This window comes from Vulpes vulpes, chromosome 12 (genome assembly GCF_048418805.1).
Source record: "Vulpes vulpes isolate BD-2025 chromosome 12, VulVul3, whole genome shotgun sequence".
Lineage (NCBI taxonomy): Eukaryota > Metazoa > Chordata > Mammalia > Carnivora > Canidae > Vulpes > Vulpes vulpes.
This window is the reverse complement of record NC_132791.1, coordinates 181,705,247-181,714,657: the sequence shown is the minus strand read 5'-3', so window position 1 is coordinate 181,714,657 and position 9,411 is coordinate 181,705,247. Positions and strand designations below refer to the sequence as shown.

Here is a 9,411-nt window from a genome sequence, read left to right as displayed (position 1 = left end):
AAGACACACAAGCCCTTTGTAAAAATAAGAACTCAGTGAAGATGGTCAAGCATAGTCTTAAGTTGCATTTTTAAACAAAACTCTCAGCTATTTTTGGACTATGTCATTACAAATCTTGGCTTTGGGGTAGATTATACAGGCTATGAAATCATGTCTACTAAGAGTGGTTATTTATCTGCCCCACTTATTACCATACAAAATCATTGGGAAATGTCTGCTCTTTGGGGGGGTTCATTTTCTTCTCAAGTTGAAAGCATTATTTTGTCCGTGGCTGATTTCAAGGCAAACATTTCTGATCTAGTCCTCCAGCTTGGTGTGGCAATGTATTGTTTTCTGTCAGAGCCAAGCCAATATAAGTTGATATCAGGCAAGCCATGCCCAGCTCAAAACCCAAGTGTTTGTGTTTTGGTTTCCGGAATCTTCAGATGCAGCAGGAAAATTTTAATCATTCACCTCCATCCAGTGGATGTTTGTAAATGTCTTGCTGTCCATTTTGTCAATGAACAGGCAGCCCTGCAAGTGGTCCATCTCGTGCTGGATGATACGGGCTGCCCATCCGCTGGCCTGCCACACCACCTGCTCCCCTTCGGGGTCCAGCCCTGCAAAGTAAGTTACAGCCTGGGTAAGGATATGCTTAACTGGGTCATTTTTAATTTCCTTACCTTTTCCCTGCCTCTGGCTGTTCCTGTTCACAAGAGGCAACATCAGAAAGGAACGTAGACAGCAGCCCCTGTCCTTCCCAGAAAAGATGCCTCAACTCTGCCCACTGCCAAGCACTCCATGCGGTTCTAATGCTGACAGGTTGCAGGACTTACTAATGGGTCTGAGGGGAGAAAGGATCTTCCTAAGGTGCTTCATTTCTCAACAGTCCTCCCATTTCTGAAGTCCTGCTGATTTACTTCAGTTTCTCAAAGTATTTCTACTTGGTACAGTGGAAGATAAAGGGATACCGTTTACTTTCTGACCTGGACCAAGCGGCTTACTCAAGAGGAACAATCCTCTCAACTCCGGCAACAAATCCCATTCCACAAAACATCCTGTGGTGCGACGAGAACCGGGAATGGCTTATCACCCTGGGCCGGGCAAGGCTGGGCCCCACTTCCGCCCTTCCACCAAGAGGGATCCAAATGGTTAAACAGTAAATGTGCGTGAGACAGCAAGTGAGAGGGCACAGGGCAGGGGACCTGGTGGGAGGTAACATCGAAACTAGCCCACCTTCCCAGCCCAAGCTACACACCACAGACGAGCTGGCTCTGCTGTCCCCAGCCTCCATCCCCATAGGTCAGTCGTGAGTCACATCCACTCCAGGGGCCTGCACTTCCACAGGTCTGCACCTTAACCGGAGCTTTCCGAAAACTTGCCCGAGACCCGAGGTCGCCGCCTCCCTGGGCTGGGGTAGAGGCGCACGCGTTTGCCCAGCCACCCCAAGGCCACCGCCACTACCCCCCTCTTCCCCGGCACCTGAGATCTGCACGGCCTGGAAGCGGGGCACGCAGGCCAGGAAGCCGGCGACGCTCTCGCAGCCCTCAGGGAAGGTGACCCGGCGGCTGTCCAGCACCCGCAGGCTGGGGTTCACCACCACGCGCAGGGGGAAGGGCTCCATCTGGCGGGCCTCGCGGAGGCGCGGCGCGCAGGCGCGGAAGAGCGCCTCGGGGAACTCGAAGGCCAGCACCTGCAGCGGCACCCCGAGCTGGGGGGCGCTCAGGCCCACGCAGTGCCGGCGCCGCATCACCTGGACCAGCCTCTGCACCAGCCGCTGCAGTTGGGGGCCCGCCAGCTGCGCCGGCTCCACCGGGGCCGCCACGGCCCGCAGCACCGGGTCCCCGACCTGGCACACGTGTGGGTACGGCGGCTCGGGCGCGCCCCGCACCAGGCGGCGCACGTAGCGCCAGTACGACCGCTGGCGCGCCGGACCTTCGAGGCCGTCCCGGGCGGCCGCGGAGCTGCAGGCCCGGCCGCCGCCGCGCGCCGCTCCCCATGCCCACGGCGGGGCCCGCGCCCGCAGCAGCCCAGCCCCCATCGCAGTCGCCCGGCCGCCGCCGCGGCCCTCCCCGGCCCCCGTAGGTCGGCGCTCCCGCCGCGGGGGACGTCGGGACGCGCAGATCGCGCGCGCCTTCCGGGACGCCGAGCGCAGCCCGCCTCCGTGACGTCACAGCCTCATTGCGAATTCCGTTTTTTTTTTTTTTTTTTTTAAAGATTTTATTTATTCACGGCAGATGGAGAGAGGCAGAGACACGGGCAGAGGGAGAAGCAGGCTCCATGCAGGGAGCCCGACGTGGGACTCGATCCGGGGTCTCCAGGATCACACCCTGGGCCAAAGGCAGCGCTAAACCGCTGAGCGGAATTCGGTTTCTTTTTTTTTTTTTTTAATTTTTTTTGGAATTCGGTTTCTTACTGTATAATCAGCCTCGTGTAGGTGGGACCCAGAGGTTCCCCCTCTCATTCGTTGTCAGCCTCCCCCCGGGGCTGCCCCGTGCCCCGCGAGGCCCGCCTCACCTCCCTGCGGACGCCGCGGGGGGCAGGGGTGCGGGTGAGGTGTCCCCGTCGGGCGCCTCCGCCGAGCCCGCGGGCTCCTGCGCACCGTCAGGGTGACTTGCGGCCGTGGCCTCCGGGCCCGGGCCCGACTCGGCGGGGGGTGCCAGGGCGGGGGGCGCCGGCACCAGCTCCTTGTCCTCCAGACAGAGGACCAGCTCTCTCTTCGGCAGGAGGAAGGCCAGAGGCTCCTGGACTGCGGCGAGGTTCACGTGTCCAAGGTTTCCGTACTTGGAGAGCTGAGCGGGTGGAACGCCTAACCCAGGGGGCAGAGAAAGTGAAACAGAATAACGTTTCAGTAAATTTAAATGCTGATGTGTCCCAGGGAAAAATGTGATGGACACAATTTCGGTATATTCCACACAGTAAACACGCGAGACTGAAGGTAATCCGGAACAGCACGGTGGAGGGTGGCCTCCCCGAGCCTGTATGACTGTGTGTGTGACCCAGTGACTGCCCTGCTGGGAGCTCTGTACCCCCGCCCTGGCTTCGAGAGGTGGCACAGGGAAGGGAAGGCAGACTGGGAAAAAGCTTTTTAAAACACCTTCTCTGGACATTTCATATAAATAGAATCATACAACATGTGGCTCTTTTGTGCTTCCTCCACTTAGCCAGATACACAGGTGTTGTATTATTTCATCGATACGAAATGTCCAGAAAAGGCAAATCTGTTGTAACCGAAAGCACATTAGTGGTCCCCAGGGGCTAAGAGTGGGCCTTGGAGAGTGACTACACTGGGCGGGAGGGAGCTTTCTGGGGTGATGGAAATGTTCTAAAATTGGATGGTGGTAATGCTGTATATGTCTCTATATAAAAAAACAATTTTACAAATTGGGTGAATTGGGCAGCCCCGGTGGCCCAGCGGTTTAGCGCCGCCTACAGCTCAGGGCATGATCCTGGAGACCTGGGATCGAGTCCCACGTCAGGCTCCCTGCATGGGGCCTGCTTCTCCCTCCGCCTGTGTCTCTGCCTCTCTCTCTCTCTCCTCTCTGTGTATTCTCATGAATAAATAAATAAAATCTTAAAAAAAAAAAAAAAACAACAAATTGGGTGAATTATTTAGTATGTGAATTATATCAATAAAAGTAGTTTTAAAAGATCTTTCCCCTCCTTTCTCTTACCTAAGGTCTGTGCTATTTGAGCTGGTGGAAAAAGGACTTGGAGACAGCGATTTAAATAAGGAACAAGGTCTTCCAGGAAGACAGTGCAGAACTGGACAAAGAGCTCCTGCTCCCCGGTGCTGAAAGCAGCCTCTTCTGCCCGATGAAAGGCCAGGATCACTTTGGTTACCTAGAAGATGGGGGCACCATGAGGAAAGTCACACCAAACAGTACCCTGCATTACTGTCTTGTTTAGATTTAGAACTGTGGCCGCTCCCCACAATTCTGTCACTTGTCTGTTGTGTTTCTGACCCAAACCCAACTTGTTCCATTACTGGCACACTTATCAATTCCTGTGCAAGAGCAGCAAGAGTTTCTTGATTCCTACATGAGCTGGACCAGAACTATACTGGATCCAGAAAAATGAAGCAAAACTATAAAAGGTTTCTCCTGAGTAAGGCCTCTGAGGTTCCAGGAAGCTAGACTGTTAGAAAATTATAAAAGAACACAGAAAAGAAGTTCCCATGATGGGGGACATACAAATTACAGAGCAATCTAACTGACATTATAGACGGGTATCCTAGTGACAGAGTTAAGAACATAGACCCTCTCAGGGGGTATGCTACACTTCCTGGTTCAAGTCCTGGCTGTGCCACTTGGTTCTGTGACTTGCAAGAAATTAAACACTTCATGCCCTCTGTTCCTCAGTTTCCTTATCTATAGAGTGGGGCCTGCAACAGGATCTAATCTTAGGGTTGCGAGGATCAAGTCTTAATAGGTATAAAGTATGATGAACACAACCTGGCGTGGAATAAATTCTATATAAGTTATATATATAATATAAATTACCAATCCCTGAATTTCAATGACTACAAAGTTTCAATGCTCATGCTTTCTTCCTCTTACAGGAGGCTATTAACAGATTTTTGGTTTTGGTTTTTTTTTTTTGAGTAACACAAGTGGGAAAGTTTATTAAAGCAAAAAGTACACTCTTGAGATATGAGAGCGACCAAGCTCAAGAGAAAGAGATCTGGGCCCAGAAAGATTTTATATAACCACGTCACAACTGCCACCTGGCTGACGGCAATTATAAGATGCCATAAGTTGTAAGAAGCATCCCAATATCTAAAGGTTTAAAAATGTAAAGATGTGCAGGATATCAATGTTGTATTTCTTAGGTCTGTAGAATTCTAAGATGGTTCTTATGACTCCCATCCCCTTGTATCCACTCCTTTGTGTAATCCCTTCCCTTGATTAGAGGCAGAATGTGTAGCTTGTTTCTAACTCATATAAAATCCAAAGGTGAAGGATTTTGCAGATGTAATTAAAGCCCCCAATCGGTTGACTTTGAATTAATCAAGGGATATCCTTGGACCCAACTTAATCAGATGAGCTTCTTAAAAAAAGGGTTAAGGACTTCCCTAAAAGAAGAGACTCACAGAGGAGAACTGTTCTCCATTGGCGTTTTAAGAATCAGCCACACTGGGGATCCCTGGGTGGCGCAGCGGTTTAGCGCCTGCCTTTGGCCCAGGGCGCAATCCTGGAGACCCGGGATCGAATCCCACGTCGGGCTCCCTGTGCATGGAGCCTGCTTCTCCCTCTGCCTATGTCTCTGCCTCTCTCTCTCTCTGTGTGTGACTATCATAAATAAATAAAAATTAAAAAAAAAAAAAAAAGAATCAGCCACACTGTGAACTGCCTATGGAGTGAGATGACTTCTAAGACCTGAGGGCCTTAAACCTACAACAGCAAAGAATAGAAACTTGCCAATGTGAATGAGCTTGAAAGGGGACCCCAAGCTTCAGATGAGACTGCAGCCTGGCCAACACCTTGACTGTAACCTTGTGAGATCATAAGCAGAGGACTCAGGACTCCCAATCCAAAGAAACTAGAAGATGATAAATGTATGTTGTTTTAGGCTGCTATGTTTGTGGGAGTTTGTTATGTAGCAGTAGAAAACTAATACACTACTGAATCATTATTACAGGTGAGCCACTTCATGAATTGTTCTAGGTCCCATGATGGGGGACTAACCAGAGCTTCTCAATCAGAAAAATCTCCAAAACCCCACTAAGCCTCAGTCTGCAACCACCTATCACATGGACTGGTTTATTTTTTGCAAAAGTCTGGCCACCTGTTACCAAAGAAAGCCCCAACAGAGAGCCAGCAGTATGTGCTCACCTTGGCAAGGGCATCCTCCAGGACCCTCGTCACATCCTGTGCCAGGGCCACAGGGCAGCAGAGGCGCAGATCATTGAAGGCAACCAGAATATTGTTGAGGAAGCAGGCAAGGGGTGGGAAGTCTAAGAGTACCATGGGTGGCTGCAGGGTCCCCGGCTGAGTGACTGGCACGGCAGCAGGCAGGTTACTGCTGCCCAGGATGGCGGGAGCGGAGATGAGGGTGTAGGAATTCATTTCATCCTGGAACTTCTCCACTGCCTCCTGAATTGCCTTCTGAAAAGTGCTGATGGCTACCCGCTGGAAAACAGGAGCCAACTGGCCCCGGAAATCAACCCCCACCCGGCTGAAGGACAGCCCAAAGTACATGCACTGACCCAGCAGAGAGTCTAGACGACCACCTATCCCCCTGTGAAGGTCGGTCTCCAGCACCTGCAGGAATTGTGACACTCTCTGTAGCACCCAGCCATAGAAGATGGCACTCTCATCCACAGTGTGCTCACTTGAGACAGGGGGCAACAATGGGTCCTCGTCTGAGAATATGGCACGGTACTGAGTGATGATATCGAACAGATGGACACGGCAGGCCTCAATGGTTTTTGTGATGTGGAAATAGGGATCATCATTGGGGATGGCAGTCAGGATGGAACGGAGCCAAGCATCTCGGGCCTGAAGAAACTTCACCCTCAACTCAGCCTCCGTGAAGATATCCATGCACCGCAGGAAGCCAATGACACGGAGGCAGGCAGGGAGCTGGATGTTGGTCCTTAGTTGCTGGATCAGCTGGCTCAGCATCAGCTGCATGGACTGGCGCACTTCGTTCACAATGCCCTGACAATATAGGGGCTCAGTCACACCACACTGGGAAAGACACTTCCGAGACCCCAGTCCACTACCCTGAATAGTGATCAGCATGCCCACTGCTTTCTGGATACATGAAGACATAGCTGATGTTACAGGCTAACCAACAGAGATCTCATCTGCTGTGGCCAGCTGGAATTATTCACTGTGGCCTACAGGCCGTTTGGTTCTCCTCCCGCACCTGCTCCCCAATACTGTCCTCTTGCTCACTGCAATCCAGTCGCACTGGCTGTCTTTATTTTTCTTTCCTTTTTTTCCCTTCTATCTTTGTATTCCTTAAACACTCCCAACTTGTTCCCTCCTCAGTCTGCTATACTTGTTCCTTTCACTTTCTGGTTTGCTTTTTCCCCACATCTTCGTATGGCCGGCTCCCTCTCATCTGGGTCTCCTCTCTCCAGCAGAACCTTTCCTGACCACTCTACCTGGGGTACCTCACCCTAGTCTTCTACCCATTCCCTAGTTTATTTTCTTTAGACACTTACCATTTATCAAATGTCAGCTTACATTCATGAAAGCTAGGGCCTTGTCTGCTTTTGTCTCATTGTCTCCCCAGCACCTAGGTCAGTGTCTGGCAGGTGATTACTACTTATCACTTGCATGAATGAATCATGTTCAAGCCTGCCTGGATGGCAGAAACCAATATGAAACATGCAAAGTTTCCCTAAGTTTTCCGCCTGAAGGTTCAGTGATGACCACAGAATTACTGATTATAAGAACATGAGTTCCAGTCCTCTGGGGGCAATCTGGCTACCTGGATGACAGGGATGGAGGAGTACTTCCTTTCCAGTCGTCGTACATAGGCTGCGAGCTCCAGGGCCTCTTCATAATAGCTGTTCCGGACACAGGTATCCATTAGCTGAGGAATCTCCAGGATTTCCAGGATTTCTGTGTGCCGGTTTAGAGTCAGGGTGTTCATCCGGCGGTTGGAGCTGATCTCCTCAGCCTCTTTCACAAAGTTTCTAGTGAACAAGAGAATATTGGTCGCTCACTGCTCTACATCCAAAACTTAGCTACAACTACCAAGCATTTACCGCGAACTATGATTTAATCCTCACACCAAACCTGTGATGTAAGTACTATTTATTACCCTTGAGGCAGTTTTAATCCCAGAGAGGCTAGGCAGCTTGTCCCAGAGCACACAACTAACGATAAAAATATGTGAACCCGGATCTGCCACTTAACTGGCAGTGGCAAGGTACTCAAGCTCTCTGAACTTTTTCCTCATTGGTAAAATAGTACTAGCACCCACCTCATAAGGATGGGAGGATTAAATAAGATGATGTATATAGCATCAGCCACCGGGCTGGGGGCGCGGGCGTGGGGAGCCACCGCAAGGCCGCTAGGGAGGCCAGCGGCCGACTTCCGCTTTAACACAGAACCTGACGCACAGTAAATGTTAATCTTAGCTACTTTTTTTGTGATCACTAACCAGCTCAGAAGCTACAACCTTACCCTCAAGTTCCCTCAATCTCTTAGGCTGCTGTTCAACTTTTATTTCCAGTCTTCACTTCTCCGTAATTGCCGAGACCTGCTTTATGAGGTCCCCCCACCTATTCCGGAGGAAATATCCAAGGACTCAAAACTTGAACTTTTATCGTTAAAGGCTGAAAAGCAGAATTAATGATAACAGGCTAAGGATCTAGAGAGGCAGAATGTGGCTTTAAAAGGAGAGACTTCGGGGATGCCTGGGTGGCTCAGCGGTTTAGCACCTGCCTTCAGCCCAGGGTGTGATCCTGGAGACCGGGGATCGGGTCCCACGTCGGGCTCCCTGCGTGCAGCCTGCTTCTCCCTCCTCCTGTCTCTGCCTCTGTGTGTGTGTGTGTGTGTGTGTGTGTGTGTGTGTGTCACGAATAAATAAGTAAAATCTAAATAAATAAGTAAAAGGAGAGACTTTTTTGATAACTGCTACTGCTCCAAGCGGAAAGACTTCGTGGTCAGCCTCGCGTCCGTGAAAGTCTGGGCCGCCTGCGTGTGGACCACGGCGGGGACGTGCAGGGTCAGCTACGTCCGGCCCAGTGGAGGTGCTTTGCGCGGCTGCTCTCGTACGACGGTCCCGCGGGGCGGGACGTGCTGCGGCTCCCCATCCCGACTTGGAAGCTTACAGCCGTGCCCTCGGCTGTCCAACGTCCTCATACACGAAATGGGCATAACTGCACCTACCTCGAACGCAGGCGCGCGGTTTAAAGGAATTTTTAAAACGCTCGGGGGAGAGCCCGCCCCGGGGGAAGCGCTAGCGGAGCGTCAGCTACTCCGATGGCTACAAGCCCCGAGGGCCGGGCCCGCCGCACCTGCAGCTCTGCTGGAAGCCCGGCAGGCGGCCGAGCAGGCGGCCGAGGGACGACTCCACGTCGCCGAAGAGGCGGTGGATGCGCTCGGTGCACTCGGCGCCGCGGATGAAGGTCTTGTAGTTGGCGAAGGCCAGGTCGCGCGTCTGCTGCAGCAGCTGCGCTCGCTCCTCCGCCAGGCGCTCGGGCTCGCGCCGCAGCCGCTCCAGCCCCGAGCCGCTCAACTCCCGGAGGTAGCGGCCCACGTCGGGGCGCTCCCGCCACTGGGCCTCGGGGAAGCGGTCCCGGAACAGCGACGCCAGGAGCCCCTCATCCTCCACCTCCCCGAGAGCCGCTGCGGCGGCCGTCAGCGCGGCCGAGGCCGTGGCGGGCGAAGCGACCGTGGCCGGCGCCGCCATCTTCCGGCAGCAGCGTCACTTCCCCTCCGGCCCGGCGGGGGCGCTGGCTCGGAGCCT

The 9,411-nt window shown here is 52.7% G+C and overlaps 1 protein-coding gene across 3 annotated transcripts; it reads right to left on the bottom strand.

The window, feature by feature from the left end:
* Positions 1 to 40: 40 nt before the first annotated feature.
* Positions 41 to 9,393, bottom strand: COG8 (component of oligomeric golgi complex 8). Of its 3 annotated transcripts, XM_072731614.1 has the most exons (6): positions 8,960 to 9,391; positions 7,423 to 7,630; positions 5,814 to 6,641; positions 3,654 to 3,822; positions 2,615 to 2,788; positions 41 to 599 (listed from the first exon to the last, which is right to left on the bottom strand). In XM_072731614.1, exons 1-6 carry the CDS (start codon positions 9,352 to 9,354, stop codon positions 442 to 444), a joined length of 1,932 nt encoding a protein of 643 aa, XP_072587715.1. In that variant the 5' UTR covers positions 9,355 to 9,391; the 3' UTR covers positions 41 to 441. The 3 variants fall into 3 exon arrangements, with proteins under 3 accessions (XP_072587715.1, XP_072587716.1, XP_025867463.2); XM_026011678.2 differs by lacking the exon at positions 41 to 599 and having other exon boundaries at positions 2,173 to 2,788; XM_072731615.1 differs by lacking the exons at positions 2,615 to 2,788; positions 3,654 to 3,822 and having other exon boundaries at positions 149 to 599; positions 8,960 to 9,393.
* Between the last annotated feature and the right edge of the window lie 18 nt (positions 9,394 to 9,411).